The 23,816-nt window shown below is 38.2% G+C and overlaps 1 protein-coding gene across 3 annotated transcripts in view; it reads left to right on the forward strand.

Moving 5' to 3' along the window:
• EXD1 (exonuclease 3'-5' domain containing 1) overlaps positions 1–13,344 on the forward strand; it is a 29,655-nt gene extending 16,311 nt beyond the window's left edge. For all 3 annotated transcript variants that reach the window (XM_078079516.1, XM_036084218.2, XM_078079517.1), the window contains 5 exons: positions 1,952–2,056; positions 2,133–2,213; positions 5,962–6,105; positions 6,766–6,957; positions 11,633–13,344. In XM_078079516.1, coding sequence (XP_077935642.1) covers positions 1,952–2,056; positions 2,133–2,213; positions 5,962–6,105; positions 6,766–6,957; positions 11,633–12,238 — 1,128 coding nt within the window. In that variant the 3' untranslated portion in view covers positions 12,239–13,344. The remainder of the gene's footprint in view (positions 1–1,951; positions 2,057–2,132; positions 2,214–5,961; positions 6,106–6,765; positions 6,958–11,632) is intronic.
• The last annotated feature ends 10,472 nt before the right edge of the window (positions 13,345–23,816 follow it).

Genomic DNA, 23,816 nt, shown 5'->3' on the forward strand with positions numbered 1-23,816 from the left:
GAGGGTCCCCATTGTGTCAAAAGAAGTTCGTAGTGAGCCTCAAATAGCTATAGGTTGGGCAGCCACCTTTGGATCAAACTCACCAGCATCAGTTTTTAAGGGGGGTGGGGGAGCCAAGAAAGCAGACTGAATCCCCAACCAATGTCTTCTGTTCTTTGAGTCGGGACCTACCTCCACCTACTGAGAGACTATATTTTATTATGATTGGCAGTCTGCCCACTTCTCAGGGCTACATCGAGGTATCTACCCTAAATAATTCAAAATACAAAAAAAAATATGTGAGAACCTAGTGATCTTGGCATCATTTTCTGGCGAAAAATCAGAAACCACTTAAGTAGTTAACAATAGGAAACGTTACTGTAGATTTGATAGATCTTATGCAGCTGCCAAAAATTGATGACGAGTGCAATGTAGAAAAATGTTTGCAAAGTTCTGAGTGGAAGAAAGCAGGATATAGATTGGAATGCATATTATCAGAGCCATATACATTGTTTGCATATGAAAAATGGAAGGGAGTATTGTATGGCATGCCTTGGCTCGCTGCAGAAATGTCTAAGCCATCCATGGGCTTGGTTCTGTTCTAGTTGATGCATGTACAGTGGTGAATCCAGCATAATCTGTCCTCTCACAGAGTTTGCAATCTAGCAGAGAATAATTTTTCAAACTTTTTGAAAATCTGAAAAAATTCAGTTTTTATAATTAAGGAGGTAGAGAAAAAGAGCAAGGAGTGACTATTTTAGGTATCCTGTTCTAGCAAACAATATGAAAGTTCCAAGAATGGGTGTCAGGTAGGCCTGGCAATTGTAGCTGTATCAATACTTAGCTCCTAAAATGACAAAGATGACATCAGACTGCCCTGTCACTGGCTCTGTAGACCTATTAGGGTCTCTTTGCCTTCATTCCCTGACTCAGTAGATGATCCAGCTATAGTACTGCCTTTGTGAATTTTATGATCAGAAACAATCTAAAATTCTTATGATTGTATAAAATTGATCTAAAAAAACAGTGTCTCACATCCTACCATTTGTGTCAGTTTATTTGTTGTCTACTGAAAACTGCTAGAGAGGGGCGCCTGGGTGGTTCAGTTGGTTAAGCATCTGCCTTCGGCTCAGGTCATGATCCCAGGGTCCTGGGATGGAGCCCTGAGTCGGGCTCCCTGCTCAGCAGGGGAGTCTGTTTCTTCCTCTCCCCCTGCTCATGCTCTCTTTCTCTCTTTCAAATAAATTAATAAAATCTTCTAAAAAAAAAAAAAAACTGCTAGAGAGCAGGGATCTTCTCTTATGAATAATTTTATGTAACACCCAACACAACCCTGCATATTATGAGACTCAGAGAAATAGCATGTTGTGTTATCAACAATGAAATGCTGTTCATTCCTCTTAAACCTATAATCCTTTGAATATTAAAATGTCATGGGTGAGATGTAAAACATTAAATTTAGGACTGTAAAAAGCAAAAGGCTATATCCACCAGCTTGTCTCTTTCTGTGATTGAAAAATCACAATGAGGGGCACCTGGGTGGCTCAGTTGATTAAGCGTTTGACTCTTGATTTCAGCTCAGGTCATGATCTTGGGGTCGTGGGAATGAGCCCCGTGTCAGGCTCTGCACTTGGCATGGAGTCTGCTTGAGATTCTCTCTCTCCCTCTCCCACTCCCCCTGCTCATGCTCTCTCATAAGAAAGAAAGAAAGGAAGGAAGGAAGGAAAGAGAAAGAAAGAAAGAAAGAAAAAGAAAGAAAGAAAGAGAAAAGAAGAAAGAAAAGATCACAAATGATAATTTCTTTTCTTAAGATCAATTTAAACTTGTTTTCCCTACGAATCACTGAATGCCTGTTGTTTTCTTTAAAAGTGAGGGTGTGAAATATTTTATCACATATCTTTCTTGATCCTCAGATCCCCTTCCTTAGTTCTTTTATATCCTATAATATGTGTGTCTAAATGGTCTATTGTAGGTGGCCACAAATAGCCGAGTTTACTTATTTGACATTTTCCTTCTGGGAAGTCGTGCTTTCAACAATGGACTTCAGATGGTATTAGAAGACAAGAGAATTTTGAAGGTGAGTGTGTAGGCTGATTCCCCCACTAGTAAGATTAGCAATCAGGATCTAATTACTCTGTCTTCTGATTCCTTAGGTTATCCATGATTGTCGTTGGCTTTCTGATTGCCTCTCTCATCAGTATGGAATTTTGCTGAATAATGTCTTTGACACACAGGTACAAGCAGGGATTCAGTCCAGCATATGTGGCTCTTATAGAAAATAGGCCTCATTTGGTGAGTGATTGAGTCTTTTTGTGTGTGTGTGCCTCATTCCTGCCTTCTTCTTCATGTAAGTTGTCTATACAATAGGTGAGAACATTTGATGAACTCTAAAAGCACTACAGAAAAGTTACTTAAAAGTATTTAGGGGGTGCCTGGGTGGCTCAGTCGGTTGAGCATCTGACTCTTGATTTAGGCTCTGGTCATGACCTCGGGGTCCTGGGATGGAGCCCTGTGTTAGCGAGGAGTCTGCCTATCTCTCTCCCTCTGCTGCTTCCCCTGCTTGCATGCTCTTTCTCTCTCAAATAAATAAATAAATAAATCTTTAAAAAAAAAGAAAGTATTGGGGATTTTTCCCCTCATTTTGCTCCGGAATTTGTCAAATAAGAAGAAAGCTCTGGGGCACCTGGCTGGCTTAGTCAGTAGAGCATGCAACTCTTGATCCTGGGGTTGTGAGTTCAAGCCCCACACTGGGTATAGAGATTACTTAAAAAAAAAAAAAAATCTTAAAATTAAAAAAAAAAAGAAGCAGCAAGATCCATACTCTATAGCATTCAGAAACTTGAACAACTTGGATCATTCAGAAGTCTGACATGAGATAGTGTGAGGTGAACAGTCACAATCTGTGTGTTTAGTGTTAGTGTGAGGTGAACAGTCACAATCTGTGCCTTTAGCTCATATTTATCAGTTAAGACTAAGAGCTAGTTAGCATCTACCTCAGAGATGCAGGTTGTCTTAGATATGCCCCAAAGCCTATTCTGGGCCAAAATAGTCTGATTATCTATGATTCTTCTCTGCCCTAGAGAATCCTAGAGAAATGAGAAGTCCTTAGTCTATACTAACTAGCTCTTAGAGCTGATGTGAGTTTCTGGTTTGGCTATGAGAATAGTAAAACCACTAGCTTTCATTATGTCTTCTTTATGTTCTTCTAGTCTTCTAGGTTTATGCCAGTCAAAGGGGACATGTTGAATACACAAGTCTAGAGCCTTTGGAGAGGGGTTAAAATAATGAGTTAGCCAGTTATTTTTTATTATTATTATTAAGTGATCTCTATACCCCTCGCCAATATTTTTGAGCAGAAATTCCTAAAAGTTCAACTTTATGTTATTAAATATGGTTCAAGTTTGCTCTTTATGTATCTTCCCATAATGAACTTTATGCCACTTCTCTTGTTGACATGTTCCTTGGGCCTTCTTTCAGGATTTTTCACTATATAGATATTATTTCTAGCTTACTCCAAAATGTAAGAGAATTGTTCATTGTTCCCCTGAGACCGTTAGGTTTCTTGATTAGACCCCATATGAACACGTTGGCACATCTTTCCATATTCACTTTTCAGATTTCCATATTACAAGAAGCAAGAATTCAGAATTTTTCCAATTTTTTCCCTTTAACACAGTGTATTCGTTTCTTATTGCTATTGTAACAAATCACCACAAATTTAGTAGGTTAAAACAACATAAATTTACTCTCTTACAGTTCTGGAGGTCAGAGCTCTAAAATCATTTTCACTGAGCTAACATCAAGGTGTCAGCAGGGCTGTTTCTTTTGGAGACTCTGAGGGAAGTCTGTCTCTCTGCCTTTTCAGCTGTTACCTACATTCTTTGGCTTGTGGCTCCTGCCAACTTGAAAATGTACCACTGCTTGCAATCACAAACTGGTCGTCAGTTGTTGGGCTGGACCAAGAAAACACACATAAACCCAGTGACATTTGGCCCTGGCCAGCAACTAGAGGGAGATAGATAGTTATATTAGTATATAGAATTCTTTTTTATTTTAGTTTAGTTTTGGCAAAACTAATTTTTCCTGAAGTGCTTAGGACCCTGTTGGTGTTTGCTCAGTGGCAGTGGCGTGGGGTAGAAGGTTAAGAAGGAGTGGTTATTGAGGGCTAAAGGAATCAAGAAGTCTGGAGAACTTCGAGTTTTGCATGGAAATGAGGAGAGTTGGCATGAATGTTTTCTAGAGTATCGACTTTTTTTTTTTTAAGATTTTTTTAAAATTTATTCATTTGACAGAGATATATATAAAGAGGAGCATGAACTGGGGAGAGGGGGAGAGGGAGAAGGAGAAGCAGGCTCCCTGCTGAGCCAGGAGCCCGATGTGGGGCTCGATCCCAGGACCCCAGGATCATGACCTGAGCTGAAGGCAGATGCTTAACCATCTGAACCACCCAGGTGCCCCTAGAGTACTGACTTTTTTTATTGAAACCTTTTTATTGGTCCCAGTAAGAGAGGACTGCCCACTGATTGCCCTGAAGCTGAAGTGTTGTGAAAGCACATTTGTCTTTTATTTATTTATTTATTTATTTATTTATTAAAGATTTTATTTATTTGACAGAGAGAGACACAGAGAGAGAGGGAACACAAGCAGGGGGAGTGGGAGAGGGAGAAGCAGGCTTCCCGCTGAGCAGAGAGCCCGATGTGGGGCTCGATCCCAGGACCCTGGGACCATGACCTGAGCCAAAGGCAGATGCTTAACGACTGAGCCACCCAGGCGCCCCCACATTTGTCTTTTAATAGTACTATGATATTGGCATAAAGAAGTGTGAATGTGTATGCAAGAAAGAAAGTAAGATAAAAATTGTATTTGTATTTGGGGAATGACATAATTTTCTTTTTTTCTGGGAAAGAATCCCCTTAAAAAACCTCTAAGTCTTAGAAAAGGTGGTCAGTTGATTCTGAATTGTTTTCAAATAAAGAGTTTGTTCTTTTGTTTGTTAAAAAAAAAAAAATGCACCACTGCAGTCTCTGCTTCCATCGCCCCATCACCTCCAGTGACTGTAGCCAAATCTCCCTGAACCTCCCTGTTATTACATTTAGGACCCACCCAGATAATTCAAGATAATCTTCCTATCTCAAGAGCCTTAACTTAATCACTCCTGCAAAGTCCGTTTTGCCATATAAAACAACGTTGACATGTTTGAGAGGTTAGGATGTGGATGTCTCTGGGGGCATTATTTAGCCTACCATACACAGATAAATAATTAGTCCAATTCTTAATTTTTTTAAAGATTTTATTTATTTATTTGAGAGAGAGAGAGAGAGAGCATACACACAAGCATGGGGGAGGGGCAGAGGGAAAGGAAGAAGCAGACTCACTTCTGAGCAGGGAGCCCGATGTGGAGCTCCATCCCAGGACCCTGAGATCATAACCTGAGCCGAACAGGCAGATGCTTAACTGACTGAGCCACCCAGGCATCCCAAGATTTTATTATTTTTAAGTCATTTCTTCACCCAACATGGAGCTCAAACTCACAACACTGAGATCAAGAGTTGCATGCTCTACCAACTAAGCCAGCCTGGTGCCCCTCCAATTCTTAATTGTATTAGCTTTCCTTACCAAAACTTTGCCAGAGTTGCTGATAAGTGATACAAATAATTCTTGAAATTTATCTTCCTTTTTCCCATTGCCTAAAGGCACCAAAGAGTAATAGATAACCATAAGGCAGGCAAACAAAAGGAGTGGAAAAGAAAATAGACAAAGATACATTAAAGTTGGGTGATCCTTTTTTTTTTTCTTTCCTAATTTTTCAGAATTAGTTGACTGAACAGTTTTTCTGATGGCATTTTCTATCATGTGGGTCCTTGGGGAGAATGGTATTTAAAGACATTTTTCTAAATATATTTCTGCTATTTCTGCCATGAGATAGCTATGTATTCTACAGACAGGTTTTTATTTTGTTTTGTTTTGTTTTTTATGCCACAGGTAGCAGATGTCCTTCAATTTTCCATGGAAACAGGTGGATTTCTTCCAAACTGCATCAGTTCTTTACAGGAGAGTTTAATCAGACACCTTAAGGTAGCCCCTAAGTGTCTCTCCTTTCTGGAAGAAAGACAAAAATTGATTCAGGTGAGTAGTGAAGATGTCCCATTAATTTTTCCAAGGGTTTTGTGAGCAGGATCATCAGCATATTATATAGACATATGCTGGTATGTAAGCATATGAGCATTGCCAAAATTTTAGCTGGTTCAAATGGGAAGTTTGTTTGTGATTTCAAGTGGATAAAAGCCAGGATTCAGATTTAGTGGTTATCAGAAAGTACTCTGGAGTAAATTTACAATCCTCCAGGGGAGGTTTTTGTTGGGATCGTTGTTTAAGGTGATGGAACAAAAACCATCCCAATTATTTCTCTCAAAGTAAGATAAATTTTCCTTAGCTCCTAATAGCCTCACCTACACACTTAGGTCATGACAATATTGGCTACAGTTTTGGTCCTATAATCAAGTCTACTCTCTTCAGTTTTGAATGAGAAGCCCTGATCGATTGATCGATGGATTGAGCTTTCTCTCTCTCTCTCTCTCTCCCTCCCTCCCTGTCACCTTGTCTTTTTCCTCTCACATAAGCACACTTAAAGTATACATACATAAGGGGTGTGTGTGTGTGTTTTCAGAATATACTGTCATTGAAGAAAATGATGGTAATAGTGTTTTAAGTTAAGCAACTCTTAGATAAACAGTTATCTTTAAAGTTTTGCTTATTATTCAGAGAAAATTGTTTTGGTATCTCTAGGAAAATCCAGAAGTGTGGTTCACACGACCTCTTTCACCTTCCTTACTGAAAATTTTGGCCCTGGAATCTACCTACCTACTACCCCTTCGTTTGGCACTCCTGGATGAGATGATGTCTGACCTAACCACACTTGTGGACGGGTACCTAAACACCTACCGGGAAGGGTCTGCAGATCGCCTGGGAGGCACAGAGGTAGGTGCGGCTCTCTGTGACTGTGTTTTTAGGACTTCCATTCCTGCCCCATTGCTCATGGAGGGTACAGTGATACCCCCTCTTCACAGCTACAGCAAATCACGAGGCTGACTTGGTAATAAATATTTGAAGGGGCTATAGCTTGGGCTTCATTCATCTCCTTGAGTACTTTTTCACAATATTAAGTTATATTCTGTCAAAGAATGGATAAATTTAAGATTTCATTACTAATTTATAAGAAGCCAGCATAATGTAACAGAACTATAGACCTGGAGTTGGCAAACTATTGCCTTAAGGCCACATCTGGCCCGCAGCCTGCTTTTGTACAGCTCACAAGGTAAGAATGCTTTTTATGGTTTTAAAGGATTTTTTTTTTTTAACAAAAAGTATGCAACAGAGATCATTTGTAGCTAAAATAGTTACTGTTTGGCCCCTTATATAAAAGGTTGCCATCTGGGGACACCTGGCTGGCTCAGTCAGTGGAGCATGTGACTCTTGGTCTTAGGGTCATGAGTTTGAGCCCCGTGATGGGTGTAGAGATTGCTTAAAGGTAAAATTGTTTAAAAAAAAAAAAAAGGTTGCAGTCTGCTGCTATTGCTGCTATTAGCCCTTCTTACTTAGGAATACTGAAGCAAAATCCTAAATAAAATAATAGCATTTTTGATACGATCCCTACTTAGATGTATTATACTTTTCTTTTAATGTGTTGCTGATTTCTACTTGCAAGCATGGTACAGTGTTAGGAAACTCTCCATTTTCCTAGAACAAAGAAAGTCTTATTATCTCATATATGCTGAAAAAAATGTAACCTTTCTGTACGTTGCTCTCACTGTTTAGCAAAAAAAGAGCAACATAAAAATCCTTGCATACCTTGTTCAATTGGAGAATTTAAATGTGTTTTATTTATCATTGTAAAACCAAGGAGTTTTATAACTTTTTATATTTTGCTCTCACTGTTTAATGCTGAAAAAAATGTGATAATATCCTATATACATTACTGATTAAAGTTGGAATACATGATAAAACATATCGCAAGCAAGAAGTCTACATAAAGTTTAATTGGAAGCACTAAAAGCATTCCCATTAGTATCAAGAAAATACAAAAATTGTGATTACCACCACCACTTTAACATTTTTTGAAGCTATTAGCCAATGGAATTTTTTTTTAAGTTTTTATTTATTTATTTGTCAGAGAGAGATAGCACAAGCAGGGCGAGTGGCAGGCAGAGGGAGAAGTAGGCTCCCCGCTGAGCAGGGATCCCTATGTGAGGCTTGATCCCAGAACCCTGGGATCATGACCTGAGCCGAAGGCAGATGCTTAACCGACTAAGCCACCCAGGCGTCCTGCCAATGAAATTTGAAGAAAAAAAAAAAAGACAAACTATAAAAAATGAATAGGAGGAATCAAAATTATGACTTGCCTATGATACAACTGAAAACTGTAGAAAATCAATGGGAAAAGATTACTACAAACAAAAGAACAATTTAGTAAAATGGGTACAAATGTAACATGAAAATTGATAGTTTTCTTGCATCCATATACACAGCAAGAAAATATAATGGGAGAAAACATCCGTTTATAATTGTAACAAAAAGATAAATTACCTAGAAATAAATCTTACAAGAAATGTGAGATATAAAGAAAACATTAAAATATTACTGAATGGTATAAAAGCAGACTTAAATGAATGGGGACACTAAGCATTTTTAGCTATACATTACTCCTAAATTTACTTTTGAATTTACCTCTATTCCAAGAAAAATACTAACACCAGCATTATTTTGGCAAACTGATTATAGTGTTTATAAAGATAAATATATATAAATAAGAATAGTCCTGTCAGATATTAAGTCATATAAGTGGTACATTAAATAAAAATCATTTGGGGGGCACCTGGATGGCTCAGTTGGTAGATCATGAATCTCTTGATCTTGGGGTTCTAAGTTTGAGGCCCATGCTGGATGCAGAGATTAGTTAAAAAAAAAAACACCCAACAGTTTGTGACTGGTACATGTGTAGGCAGATCAGTGGAACATAGTAGAGAACCCAGCAAAAGATCCAATATATAGGGGCGCCTGGGTGGCTCAGTCGTTGAAGAACATCTGCCTTCGGCTCAGGGCATGATCCCAGGGTCCTGGGATCGAGCCCTTCATTGGGCTCCCTGCTCCACGGGAGGCCTGCTTCTCCCTCTTCTGCTCCCCCTGCTTGTGTTCCCTCTCTTTCTGTGTCTTTCTCTGTCAAATAAATAAATAAAATCTTAAAAAAAAGATCCAATATACATTTGCCAGTATGGGGGCACCTGGGTGGCTCAGTCAGTTCAGCATCTGCCTTCGGCTCAGGTCATGATCCCAGGGTCCTGGTATCAAGCATTGGGCTTCCTACTCAGCAGGGAGTCTGCTTCTCCCTCTCCCTTTGCCTGCCGCTCCCCCTGCTTGTGATTTCCCCTGCTATCTCTCTCTCAAATAAATGAATAAAATCTTTAAAAGAAAATATCTGCCAATATCGTTGGGATAAAGGTAGAATTTCCAATTAATGAGAAAAAGATAATCAATAAATGGCTATAGGTAATTGACTAACCATTGTACGGGAGAAGAGTCAGAGTTGGATTACCAAAATAAATTCCTCAGATCAAGTATTTATGTAAATAATGGGATTATAAAATTATTAGAAAAAACAATTAAAAGAAAATTATTTCACAGTAAGGAATGCTTTTCTTCCAACCCCCCCACATTCATTGAAGAATAATTGACAAAATTAATTGTGTATAGGGTGTACATTGTGATGATTTGATATACATATACATTATGAAATGATTATCAAGACTAAGGTAATTAATGTATCCATCATCTCACATAATTAACTCTGTGTGGGTGGTGAAAATGCTGAAGATCTGCTCTTAGCAACTTTCAAGTATACAATACCAAATTATTATAGTAAACATGCAATACATTCAATCCTCAGAATTTATTTATTTATTTTTTTACAGTTTATTTTTCTTGTAATTGAAAGTTTGTGCCCTTTGACCTCCATCTCCCCCTTTTCCCCTCCCCCTAGCCGCTGGCAACCTCCATTCTATACTGTTCGTATGAAATCAGCTTTTTTTTTTTTTTAAAGATTCCACATATAAGTGATACCATACAGTATTTGTCTTTCTCTGTCTGGTTTATTTCACTTAGCATAATGCCCTTTAAGTGCATACATGTCACAAATGGCAGGATTTTCTGGCAGGATTTTCTTTTTTATGGCTAAATATTCCATTGTGGGTATATGTGTATGTGTGTGTGTGTGTGAGATCTGTCTGTCTGTCTATCTATCTATCTATCTATCTATCATCTATCTATCTATCTATCTCACATCTTTTTTATCCATTCATCCATTGATGTAAACAGGTTGTTTCCATATGTTGGCTATTGTGAGTAATGCTACAGTGTAAAGGGAGTGCAGATATCTCTTAAAGATAGTGATTTCATTTCCTTTGTATATATACCCAGATGTGGAATTGCTGGACTGCATGGTAGTTCTATTTTTAATTTTTTGAGGAACTTCCATACTGTTTTCCATAGTAGCTGTACCAATTTCTGGTCCCGCCAACCATGAATAAGGGTTCCCTTTTCTCCACATTCTTGCCATTATTTTGACAATAGCCATCCAAACATGTGTGAAGTGATAACTTATTGTGTTTGGGGTTTGCATTTACCTGATGATTAGTGATCCCAAACACCTTTTCATATACCTATTGGCCATTTTAATGTCTTCTTTGGAAAAATGTCTATTCAGGTCCTTTGCTCATTTTTAAACTAGATGACCATTTGCGTTTTTGCTATGGAGTTGTATGAGGGAATGCCTTTCTATGCAATGCAGACATACTCTGAACTCATAAAGGATTAATAAACTTGACTTAACATGTTTCTGTGGTGAAAGTACTATGATGAAAGTCAAAAGGCAAGCAACCTGGGAAAAATTATTTGCCTCATGTAACAAAGAGGATATTTTCTTAATATATTCTTTACTATAGCATTTATGTAATGACAGAATACTGGAAACAACTAACTATCCATCCATATGGATTTAGTTAAATAAATTATTGCATATCCATACAGCCTGTAAGAATGCTAACAGGGAAAAATCCAAGACAAATTTTTTAGTTTAAAAATTCAAGATGCAGAAGAATATATAATACTATGTTACCATTTGTGTAAAAGAATTTTTAGAAAGAGTTATAAAAATAAATGGTTGGGGGAAAACTAAAATTGAAAAATGCAATGCAATGAAAAGATAAACATTTAGTAACGGATGTATATACACAAACATGATTACAGATGCATAGACTATCTGTGGAAGGCTAAGTATGAAACTGCTTTCTAGAAGATGCACTCGCTAAGACAACTGGGAACAGGTTGGAAGGGACACTTACTTTTCCTTGTTAATCTTTACACATGCATACACACATGTTTAACACGCAATGCACAACACACACACATAAACTGTGGATTCAAAATATTTAACTTAATCAAAAATAATACTACTATAGTTGAATACGCTAGAGGGAGCCATAAGAACACATTTGAATTGATCCTCACTTTGCTAAATACTGTTAAGTATAGCAGAAGTGATTTTAAGGACCATATTCAGAAGTTTAGTTATAGTAGACTTATTTTCCCGTTCTTTTCTTAGCCTACATGTATGGAGCTTCCAGAAGAACTGCTTCAACTCAAGGACTTCCAGAAGCAGCGCAGAGAGAGAGCTGCAAAAGAATATAGGGTGAACGCACGGGGCCTCCTAATAAGGACAGTGCTACATCCAAAGAAATCAGTGACAGAGACCGCGGGGAAAGTAGGGGTTTCCTTACTTTGTAAAAACTCTATGCTAGTTGAAACTCCAAGTTTTACATCTCATCCGGATGTAAATTTGCTGAAAGAAGAATCTAAAAATAAACAAACTCCGACAGAACCTCAACATCTACCTTCCATGAAGGAAGAAACCAGTGAGGATTGTATCAACAAACTCATTTGCTCTGAGTCAGAGATACCCAGACAGGAGTTTCAGACAAATTTATCTTTGAAAGAGGAGATAGAACAGTTACTGATGGTGGAAAACAAGGAAGACCTAAAATGCACAAAACAAGAAGTTTCAGTGTCTCTTTCCCTTCCTCAGGAAACTGGAGTGTCTCCAAGTGACACCTTTCATCCTCTTAGAAAAGCTGTGCTTCCCACACTTCCTCCCTGTCCAGCCTTGGAGAAAACGGATTCTTGGATAAATCTCTCTCCAAATTTATCTTAGAGATGCACGACTTATTCTTGAGACCATGAAGGTGGCTCATTTCCTCTACCAATAAGGCCTTCCTCAGTGCTTAAGTTTGTCATGTTGTAAATTTAGTTTTGCCTCAATCACAAAGAAAGGAAGGCTTCAGCAAAAATTATATCCTTTTGCTTACTCCTACATGCCTAGAATTTTATTAGAAGGGAATGAATAAGTTAAATAATGGAAGAAGTAAATGTTTTGATTATGTCACTGTGCAGAAATGTTCCCAGTGGTCAGAGTGGTCAGAGTGAATGATTTCTCATAATTTGGGTTTAGAGGATTTGAGGAGGGGAAAATTCCTGGGCTTAGTATCTGGAAGAATCTATACTTTTAAACTTTTTTTTTTTTTTTTAATGTAAGCTCTATGCCCTAAGTGGGGCTCGAACTCACAATCCCAAGTTCAAGAGTTGCATGCTCTACCAACTGAGCCAGCCAGGTGCCCCTACTTTTAAACTTTTGTTGTATTTTTTGGTTTGAAAGGGATTGGTAAAACTTGTATGGGTAAGTTTAAAAAAATTGGCACCTGATAACTACTAGTACTTTTTTTCTTTTTTTAAAATACTAACTCTAATTTGTCAATTATACATCAAAAAAGCTGAAAAAATACTGACTTTAGTCTTGAATTTTAATGTTTTGTCTGTCTTATGTCATAGACAAACACTAATTAATGTTATTACAGGAATCAATATCCCAGTTTTAATTTCTTTTGATTCCATTTACTTTTAGAAGGTTTTGTCCATTTTTGTAACAAAGCAGGGACTTCTTTTGAGTACGTCTGTTATGTAAACTTGAAGTTTGATTCCCCTCTATTTTCCTGGAGTTGGCATACTTTCTTTTGTTTTTTTATTAAAAAAATTTTTTTTTAATTTTATGTAGGCTCCACACCCAGTGTGGGGCTTGAACCTATGACCCTGAGATCAAGAGTTGCATTTTCTACTGATGGAACCAGCCAGGTGCCCCAGTTTGGTATACTTTCTTAGGGTGAAAGGAAGGCAACTTGTACTAAGCCCTTTTTATATTGAATACTTGCAAGTTGCTCACATTCTTTTGTGTACAATAACCAATAAACCTGTTGTGCTACTGGATTCTCTCTTTTCTTCATTAGGTCACAGTAGGAATAAGGTGGAATATGTATAGATTTCTAGGTCTAGAGCCCAGACTAAAAATCTATAAGTTGACTCTCATACAGGACTCTATTATTTATTGTACTTATGGGAAACTTTGGGACAACCTACAATTAGGAACATCCTTGTCTGCACTAGCCGATTCTGAGTGCACTGAAAAAATAGCTGTGCCCTTCCAAACTCCAGGATGCAGATCTAGTCTAAACTAAAGATGAAGGCAGGTCCAAGTGCAGTCAGCTCATCCCTGCAGTTGTGGTGTCTCACTTTGTCCTTAGTTTAGAAGGTCACTTGGGGCCAAGGTGGTTTGTGGTTCATCTTGGGTGAATACATCTTCAGGTTGAGCCCAGAATGTGGTTAATCTTGGTTTACTCTGGAAGGGGCATGAATTCTTGTGAAATTCCTAGAGTTGATTTAACTTCCTGTGGAACCATTAAATTATCATACACAACATATATACATAAAGACTACAAAGAAAAACAAAATAGGGGCACCTGGGTGGCTCAGTCATTAAGCGTCTGCCTTCGGCTTAGGTCATGATCCCAGGGACCTGGGATCGAGCCCCGCATCGGGCTCCCTGCTCAGCGGGAAGCCTGCTTCTCCCTCTCCCACTCCCCCTGCTTGTGTTCCCTCTCTCGCTGTGTCTCTCTCTGTCAAATAAATAAAATAAAATCTTTTAAAAAAAAAAAAGAAAGAAAAACAAAATATTCTTCATATTCAAAAAAGGAATTCTTGTTTCATTAGGTATGTTTGGCTATATTTGAGAATATAGGGTGCTGGGTGGCTCAGTTGGTTAAGCAACTGACTCTTGATATCAGCTCAGGTCTTGATCTCACAGTTGTGAGTTCAAGCCCCACGTTGGGCTCCACGCTGGGCATGGAGCCTACTTAAACAACAACAACAACAACAACACAAAAAAAAATAAAAACCACTGGACTGTGTTAGGCCTTTGCTGTGCTGCTCAATATGGTAGGCACTAGTCATATGTGTAGCTATTTAAATTTAAAATTAAATTAATTAAAATTAGAAATTCAGGGCGCCTGGGTGGCTCAGTTGGTTAAGCGACTGCTTTCAGCTCAGGTCATGATCCTGGAGTCCCAGGATCGAGTCCCGCATCGGGCTCCCTGCTTGGCAGGGAGTCTGCTTCTCCCTCTGATCCTCCCCCCTCTCATGCTCTCTGTCTCTCATTCTCTCTCTCTCTCTCAAATAAATAAATAAAATCTTTAAAAAAAAAATAAAATAAAATTAGAAATTCAATTCCTCATTTGCACTTGCCATATTTCCAGTACTCAATAGTCCCATGTGCCCAGAGGCTATGTAGTATTGAATGTCACAGGTGAAGAACATTTCTATTGTTTGAGAAAGTTCTTTTGGACAGTGCTAGTTGAGAGGTACTTTGACTCGCAGAACTAAATGAGCCTTTTGGGTTTCTTCACAGTATTTTCTCAGTGAAACATTCATATACCTGGGCTCCATATCCTCATTCTAGCCTGGAGTGCCAACCTAAACCCTATGTATGCACCCAGCTCCTACCATGAAGTTCTGTTTTAGCTAGAGTGAAAAATTCGTGCATTGTTCAAGCCCTGTTGCTGGTACTGTGTGCGATTACGCAGACTTCTTGTCTAAATTTTGCCCAGAATTTTGGGAAATCCTAGGTTCTTGTCCCAATCCACCACTGAGTTCTTTTTTTTTTTTAAGATTTTATTTATTTGAGAGAGAGAGAGTGAGAAATAGCATGAGAGGGGAGAGGGTCAGAGGGAGAAGCAGGCTCCGCGATGAGCCAGGAGCCGGATGTGGGACTCAATCCCAGGACTCCGGGATCATGACATGAGCCAAAGGCAGTCACTTAACCAACTGAGACACCCAGGCGCCCCACACCACTGAGTTCTTTGTATTTTCTAGTTGAGAGTTAATAAACCACACTACTTCGTTTCCCAAGCTCTTGGGGTCTTGTTTCAGTCTACACTAATTTCATGCATCTCTTCTACTCCGGTCTGACTTTTCTGATATCACCTTTATGTACATGACCTACAATTAGAGCTTCTTACAAGTAATCTGACCCTTTTACTTTGGGAATTAGGAAATGGAGTTAAATGACTTCCTTGGGCAAAAATGCAGAGAATAGAACCAGTGTTGTTTTTTGGTCCATTCAATGTTCTTTCAACTTTATGATGGAAAGTCACTGCAGCAGCTTTGCCTCCAATCTCGCTGTGGGCTTGGATAAATCCTAACATGACACAATAGAATTTCAATGCCCTACAGACCTTTCATTGTTTTGACACAAGGCAAGTCCCAGTAGCAAGCTGAGATGAGGCCTGGGTCAAAGTAGGGAGCCTCAGGGTGATTAGTGAGGTATACTTATCATAAAGGCATTTATTATAATAGTAACACAAATAAATACTTTACAGGAAATTTAGAGAATAAAGAGAAAAAAATAACTATCATCCCACAGTATACAACCCTTCCCAGTATTTTGGCATTTTTCTTTCAGTCTTCTTTCGTTTTTTTCTCTCCCTCTCTCCCTCCTCCCTCCCTCCCTCTCTCTTCTCTCTGTGCTCCCCCACACTTGAAACAGTCATATCATAACATAAATACACTTACTGTGCTTTTTATATCATGTATTTTTCCCTTTCATTATCCTAACAGACAACAGTAGGTGTTTAATTTGGAATTTAATTTTACTATAGTAGGTGTTTAATTTTAAAATTTATATACTATTAAAAAGAATTTAGAAAATACAGGAAAATAAAAAATTTACTCTTATTTCTCTAACTCAACAGAAAAAGGTAACATTTTTGTTAATTCCAGTGTTTATGCATAGGTTCCCCCCATATTGTTGTAATCATACATATGTGAATATATTCTACCCTATGAGTGTTCTTCTATGCTGTTGCACAACCTTTGTTAAGATTTTCAATGACTGGGGCGCCCGGGTGGCTCAGTCGTTAAGCGTCTGCCTTCGGCTCAGGTCATGATCCCAGGGTCCTGGGATCGAGTCCCACATCGGGCTCCCTGCTCAGCGGAAAGCCTGCTTCTCCCTCTCCCACTCCCCCTGCTTGTGTTCCCTCTCTCACTGTCTCTCTCTCTGTTGAAAAATAAATTAAAAAATCTTAAAAAAAAAAAAGATTTTCAATGACTGCATAATATTTCTTTTTTTAAAAAAAAGATTTATTTGTTTAGAGAGTGAGCACGAGTGGGGAGAGGGGCAGAAGGAAAGAGAGAGAGAGAATCTCCAGCAGACTCCCCATTAAGCCCCAATGTGGGGCTCGATCCCAGGACCCTGAGATCATGACCTGAGCCAAAACCAAGAGCTGGACACTTAACTGATTGAGCCACCTGGGCACCCCAGTGACTGTATAATATTTCTAAGAGAATGCTGTATGGTTTATTTAACTATATTGTGGTACATTCAGCTTGTTTCCATTTCCTTATTTCATGCTTTTTCAAAGCTACCTCAAACCTTTTTCCATGTTTTGAATCATTCTGTTAGAGTGAAATTGCAGAAATAGAAACAGCAGGTCATAGAGGTTTTCTTGTTTTTGTTATTACAAAAATATTTTTTAAAGCTCTTGCTAAGTTACTTTCCAGAAGTGTTAACCAATTATATTGCCACCTCTAATTTTTGTAATAATGATGTACCATTGAGAGCATTAGATTTTTTTCTTGAAAGACATGGCATACTTTTGACTTTCAAAATTCTAACTTCTTCATTTATACATCTGAAAGATTTCCTGTCATATTTTATAACTTACCTGCATTGGATATTATGAAGATCAATGAGAACATAAATATTGGGGACATTTGAAACCCAATAAATGTGCCCGATCTCTAAGTAAGGACAACATTATAGGTAAAATATTTAAATCATAGAAACCCTAAAATAAAATGAAAGTCTATATACTCATGATAAAGTGTATCTTGGACATGTCTTCAGAGCTCTCTTTAGGGATATCATGGAAAGTGATGTTTACTGTTACATGAAACAAGAATCTTAGTGGCATTGGTAGGTTCACCCTAAGACACAGTTTGATACCTTCTGTTTCACATACTCTTGGGATTTGAGCCTGTGACTCTACAATTTAATACACCTACTCAAACAGGAAGAGCTGTCAAACTGTAATCAAGGCATAATCAGCAATCTGAACATAAGTCATGGCAAAAAAAAGCCTAGACTATGCTTCAGTTCAGTCAATCATGAGCAGCATTTCTTAAACAATGGGATGGAATAGAAAATATCAGAGTGCATTGCACATAGTAAGGGAAAATTTTGTTTTGTAAAACTTTCTTTTCCTCGGTTGTGTGCCTGGGGTAGGTATAATTTTACTGTTGGTTGCAGTAAAAAAAAAAAAAAAAAAAAAAGATGGGGCGCCTGGGTGGCTCAGTCGTTAAGCGTCTGCCTTTGGCTCAGGTCATGATCCCAGGGTGCTGGGATCGAGCCCCACATTGGGCTCCCTGCTCAGCAGGAAGCCTGCTTCTCCCTCTCCCACTCCCCCTGCTTATGTTCCCTCTCTCGCTGTGTCTTTCTGTGTCAAATAAATAAATAAAATCTTAAAAAAAAAAAAAAGTTAAGCATAGAAGAAATTTATATCTTCAAATACTTATACAATAAAACAAAGATCTAAAGTCAATGATCTTAGCTTCTAAAGCTAGAAAAGGAATAGTAAACTTGTAAATAGAATATAAAATGAATAATGTGAAGAGTAGAAATCAATAAAATTAAAAGTGGACAGAGAAAAGCAATAAAACCAAAACCTGACTGGCTGAAAAGATCAATAAAATTGCTTAACCTGGGGTGCCTGGATGGCTCAGTCGGTTAAGCATCTTCCCCGGCTCAGGTCATGATCCCAGGGTCCTGGGATTGAGCCCCACATCAGGCTCCCTGCTCAGTGGGGAGCCCGCTTCTCCCTTTCCCTCTCTCCCCTCCCCCCTTCCCCACTTGTGCTCTCTCACTCTCTCTCACTTTTACGCTTTCTCAAATAAATAAAACCTTTAAAAGAAATTGCTAAACCTTTGGGGTGCCTGGGTGGCTCAGTTGGTTGAGCACCCGACTCTTGGTTTCTGCTCATATCCTGATCTCAGGGTTGTGGGATTGAGCCCTGCATCGGGCTCCACACTCAGGGGTAGTCTGCTTGAGATTATCTCCCTCTCCCCCTCTCAAATAAATAATCTTTTTTTAAAAATTGCTAAACCTTTATACTGAGCAAGATAAAAACAACATAAATTACCAATATCAGTAATGAGAAAGAGATTATTAATACAGATAATGCATATATTAAAAGGATAATAAGGGACTACTATGAACAATTCTGTGCCCACAAATTGAACAACTTGGGTGAAAAGCACAAATTCACTGAAAAACACAAATCACCAAAATTGATTTAAGAAGAAATAGAAAACCTAGGGGTGCCTGGGTGGCTCAGTCTGTTAAATGTCTGCCTTCGGCTCAGGTTATGATCTCAGGGTCCTGGGATCAAGCCCTGCATCCAGCTCCCTGCTCTGTGGGGAGCCTGCTTCTCTCTCTCCCGCTCCCCCTGCTTGTGTTCTCTCTTTTTCTCTCTCTGTCAAATAAAGTCTTTTAAAAAAATAAACAAATAAAACAGAAAACCTGAATAGCCCTAAATCAATTAAACAAATTGTATTCATAATTTGAAGCTTTCCCTAGAGCAAACTTCATACCCAGATAGTTTGGTGAATTTCCAAGGAAGCAATGTTAGTAATTCTTACAGGAAATAAAAAATGAGGTGTCACTTCTCAACTCATTTTATGAGGCCATAAATATGATATTACTCTGATACCAAAACTAGACAATAATATTGCAAGGAAAGAAAACTATACTCCAATATTCCTTGCAAACATAAATGCAAAAGTCCTTAACAAAATATTAGCAAATAGAATCTAGAAATATATAAAAAGGAAATACATCATGGCTAGATGGAGTTTATCCCAGGAATGCAAGTGTAGTTTAACATGAAAATACAATCCATAATATTGTTTTTAAAAGATTTTATTTATTTGACAGAGACACAGCGAGAGAGGGAACACAAGCAGGGAGGAGTGGGAAAGTGAGAAGCAGGCTCCCCCCTGAGCAGGGAGCCCGATGCGGGGCTCTATCCCAGGACCCTGGGATCATGACCTGAGCTGAAGGCAGACGCTTAACGACTGAGCCATCCAGGCGCCCCTAAATCCATGATATTAACAGAATAAAAGAGATAGATCACATTAATATCTCAATAGCTACTAAAAAATATTTTGGACAAATTATACATCAATTCATGGCAAGAAAAAAAACTTTCAACAAACTAGGATTAGGAAAGTACTCCTTTACCTAATAAGGTACTTTTAAAAAACCAAAGGTCTTAAACAAACAAAGGTCTAGGCAACAAAAGAAAAAAATAGACAAATTGGGCTTTGTGATAATTTAAAAAATTTGTGCATCAAAAGACACTATTAAGAGAGTAAAAAGGCAACCCACAGAATGGGAGAATATATTTATAAATCATATATCTGATAAGGGATTCATATTCAGAATATATAGAGAACTCCTAAAATTCAACAACAACAAAAAAAACCTGATTCAAAAATGGGTAACAGGCTTGTATAGACACTTCTCCAAAGAAAATATATAAATGTCCAGTAAGTACATGAAAAGAAGATCAATATTGCTAATTATTGAGAAATGCGAATCAAAACTACCATGAGATACCACCTCATTTCCATTAGAACAGCTACTATCAAAAAGCAGAAAATAAGGGCACCTGGCTGACTCAGTTGCTAGACTGTGTGACTGGATCTCAGGGTTGTGAGTTCGAGTTTACTTTTTAAAATCATAATAAATAATAACAAAAATAGCAAGTATTGGTGAGAATGTACAGGAATTGGAGCCCTTGTGCAATATTGATGGGAATGTAAAATGGTATAGTTGCTGTGGAAAACAGTACAGTGTTTTCTCAAGAAGTTGAAAATAGAATTACCAAATCATCCTTCTGCTCTACTTCTGGGTATATACCCAAAAGAATTGAAAACAGGGTTTTGGGGGCGCCTGGGTGGCACAGTTGGTTCAGCGCCTGACTCTTTATTTCAGCTCAGGTCGTGATCTCAGGTTGTGAGGTCGAGCCCCACGTCAGGCTCCATGCTCAGCAGAGTCTGTTTGAGACTCTCAAACTTCTCAGACTTTGCCTCTGCATGTGCATGCTCGCTCTCTCTAAGATAAATCTTAAAAAAAAAAAAAAGAAAGAAAGAAAACAGGGTTTTGAATAGATATTTGTACCCCATGTTCATAGCAGTATTATTCACAATGGCTAAAACATGGAAACAACCCAAGTGTCCATTGACAGATGAATGGATAAGCAAAATGTGATATACACCTACAATGGAATAAGATTTAGCTTTCAAAAGAAAGGAAATTCCTGGGGCGCCTGGGTGGCCCAGTTGGTTGAGTGTCTCCCTTTGGCTTGGGTCGTGATCCCAGGGTCCTGGGATCGAGCCCCAGGTCGGGCTCCCCACTCAGCAGGGAAGTCTGCTTCTCCCTCTCCCTTCTCTCCTCCCCAGCTCATGCTCTCTCTCTCTCACTCTCTCAAGTAAATACATAAAATCTTTAAAAAAAAAAAAAGAAAAGAAAGGAAATTCTAACATATGCTACAACATGGATGAAACTTGAGGACATTATGTTAAGTGCAATAAGCCAGTCACAAAAAACAAGTATGTGCTACCTAGAGTAGTCAAAATCATAGAGTCAGAGAGTAGATGGTGGTTGCTGGGGACTGGGGAGAGGAAGGGATAGGGAGCTACTGTTTAATGGCTCTAGAGTTTCAGTTTTGCAAGATGAAAAGAATTTTAGAGATTGATGGTAGTCATGGGTCTACAACAATATGAATGTACTTAACACCAGTCCTCTGAACATGTAAAATGAACAAGATAGTAAATTATATATGTATTTTACCACATTTTTAAAATTGGGGCAAAAAAACCCCATTACTAACATCATACTTACAATGTTGAAACCTGAATGTTTTCCTCATATGATTTAGAACAAAGAAAGAATATATGATCTCACTACTTCGACATATACTATAGTTACTAACTAGTGAAATAAGGCAAGAAAAATAAAAGCATATAGATTAGAAATTTAAAAAGTAAAATTATATTTTTTTAAAGATTTTTTATTCATGAGAGAGAGAGAGAGGGCATGTGCTCGAGAGTACAAGCAGGGGGAGGGGCAGAGGGAGAGGAAGAAGCAGACTTTACACTGAGGAGCAGGGAGCCTGACATAGGACTCAATTCCAAGACCCTGGGATCATGACCTGAGCCGAAGGCAGACACTTAACCAACTGAGCCACCCAGGCCCCCCAGTAAAATTGTATTTTTACATGACATGATCAGGTGCATGTAAAATACTACAGAATCTATAAAAAGCTACTAGAACCCATTAGTGAATTTAGCAATGTCACAGATAGACTGTCAATATACAAAAATGTGAATATACAAAAGATACTAGCAAAGAACAATCAGAAATTAAAATTTAAAAAACAATACTATTTATTATAATGTCCGAAAACAAATATCCTTAAAGATGTATTTAATAAAATATGTGCAAGACCTGTGTATATTGAAAACTACAACATGTTGCTGAGAGAAATTAAAGATGTAAATAAATGGAAAATATACCGTGGAAGACTCAGTATTGTAAAGATGTCGATTATTTCCATATTGATCTTTGGATTTATTTATTTATTTATTTATTTTAGATTTTATTTACTTATTTGACAGAGAGAGAGAGATCACAAGTAGGCAGAGAGGCAGGCAGAGAGAGGGGGAAGCAGGCTCTCTGCTGAGCAGAGAGCCCAATGTGGGGCTCAATCCCAGGACCCTGAGATCTTGACCTGAGCCGAAGGCAGATGCTTAACCGACTGAGCCACGCAGGTGCCCCTGATCTGTGGATTTATTAACATAACAGTAAAAATCCAGCAAGTTTTTATGTGGTAATTGACAAGGTGATTCCAAAATTTATATGGAAACACAAAGGACTTAGATAAGCTAAAACAATTTAGAAAAGGAAGAGTAAAGTTGAAAGATTTGCATAACTGATTAAAAGACTTGAAGGTGGGGCACCTGGGTGGCTCAGTTGGTTAAAGGGCTGCCTTTGGCTCTGGCCATGATCTCAGGGTCCTGGGATGGAGCCCCATATCAGGCTCCCTGCACAGTGGGGAGTCTCCTTCTCTCTCTTCCTCTGTCCCTCCCCCTGCTCATGCTCTCTCTTTCTCTCTCTCTCAAATAAATAAATAAAATCTTAAAAAAAAATAAAAGACTTGAAAGCAACAGTAATCAAAACAGTGTAGTATTGGTGTAAGGTGGTCATAAAATCAATGAAAGAGAATATTGAACCCAGAAACAGAACCCACATATAAGGCTATTTTTTCTTTTTGACAAAGGTGCCATGGTAAATTCAATGGGGGAAAGAATTGTCTTTTGAACAGAACTTTGCCAAAACAAGTAGGTATCCATATAAAAAAAAGAAGCCAATCCTTATCTCATACCATACAAAAATTTAACTCAAAATGAATCATAGACCTAAATGTAAAAGCGAAAATTATAGGGGGTGCCTGGCTGGCTCAGTTGGGAGAGCATGTGACTCTTGATCTCAGGGTCATGAGTTTAAGCCCCATATTGGGTGTATAGATTACTTAAAAATGAATAAACTTAAAAAAATAATAAAGGCTAAAATTATCCATAATGTCAGGAAACACAGAGAATTGTCATGACACTGAGATAGACAATAATTTCTTAGGATACAAAATGCACAAACCATAAAGAAAAAAAAATATGAGTTGTATATCATATAAAATCTAAAAGTTCTGCTCTTTGAAAGATTCTTCAAAGAAAAAGAAAAAGCAAGCCACAGACTGGGAGAAAGTATTTGTCATACATGTATTCTGACAAAGGATTTGCCTTCAGTATATATACAGAAATCTTATAATTCATTAAGACAATCTAATTTAAAAAAGGACAAAAGAACAGAAATATCACGAAAGAAGATAATAAGAATGGCCAGTAAGCACTGTATTACTCATTATCATTCATTATCAGAGAATACAAATTAAGCTACACACTCACTGCAGTGGCTAAAATTAAAAAGAAAAAAAACCTAACACCACCAAATACAGATGAGGATGTGGAGCAACCAGAGAGCTCATGCACTGCCGGTGGGAATGTAAAATGGTACAAGCACTTTGGGAAAGTTCTCTTTCTTTCTTTCTTTCTTTCTTTCTTTCTTTCTTTCTTTCTTTCTTTCTTTCTTTTTCTTTCTTAAAAGATTTTATTTATTTATTTGACAGAGAGAGACAACGAGAGAGGGAACACAAGCAGGGGGAGTGGGAGAGGGAGTAGCAGGGTTCCCGCAGAGCGGGGAGCCCAACGTGGGGCTCGATCCCAGGACCCTG

The sequence above is a fragment of the Halichoerus grypus genome, chromosome 8 (assembly GCF_964656455.1).
Source record: "Halichoerus grypus chromosome 8, mHalGry1.hap1.1, whole genome shotgun sequence".
In the NCBI taxonomy this organism is placed as follows: domain Eukaryota; kingdom Metazoa; phylum Chordata; class Mammalia; order Carnivora; family Phocidae; genus Halichoerus; species Halichoerus grypus.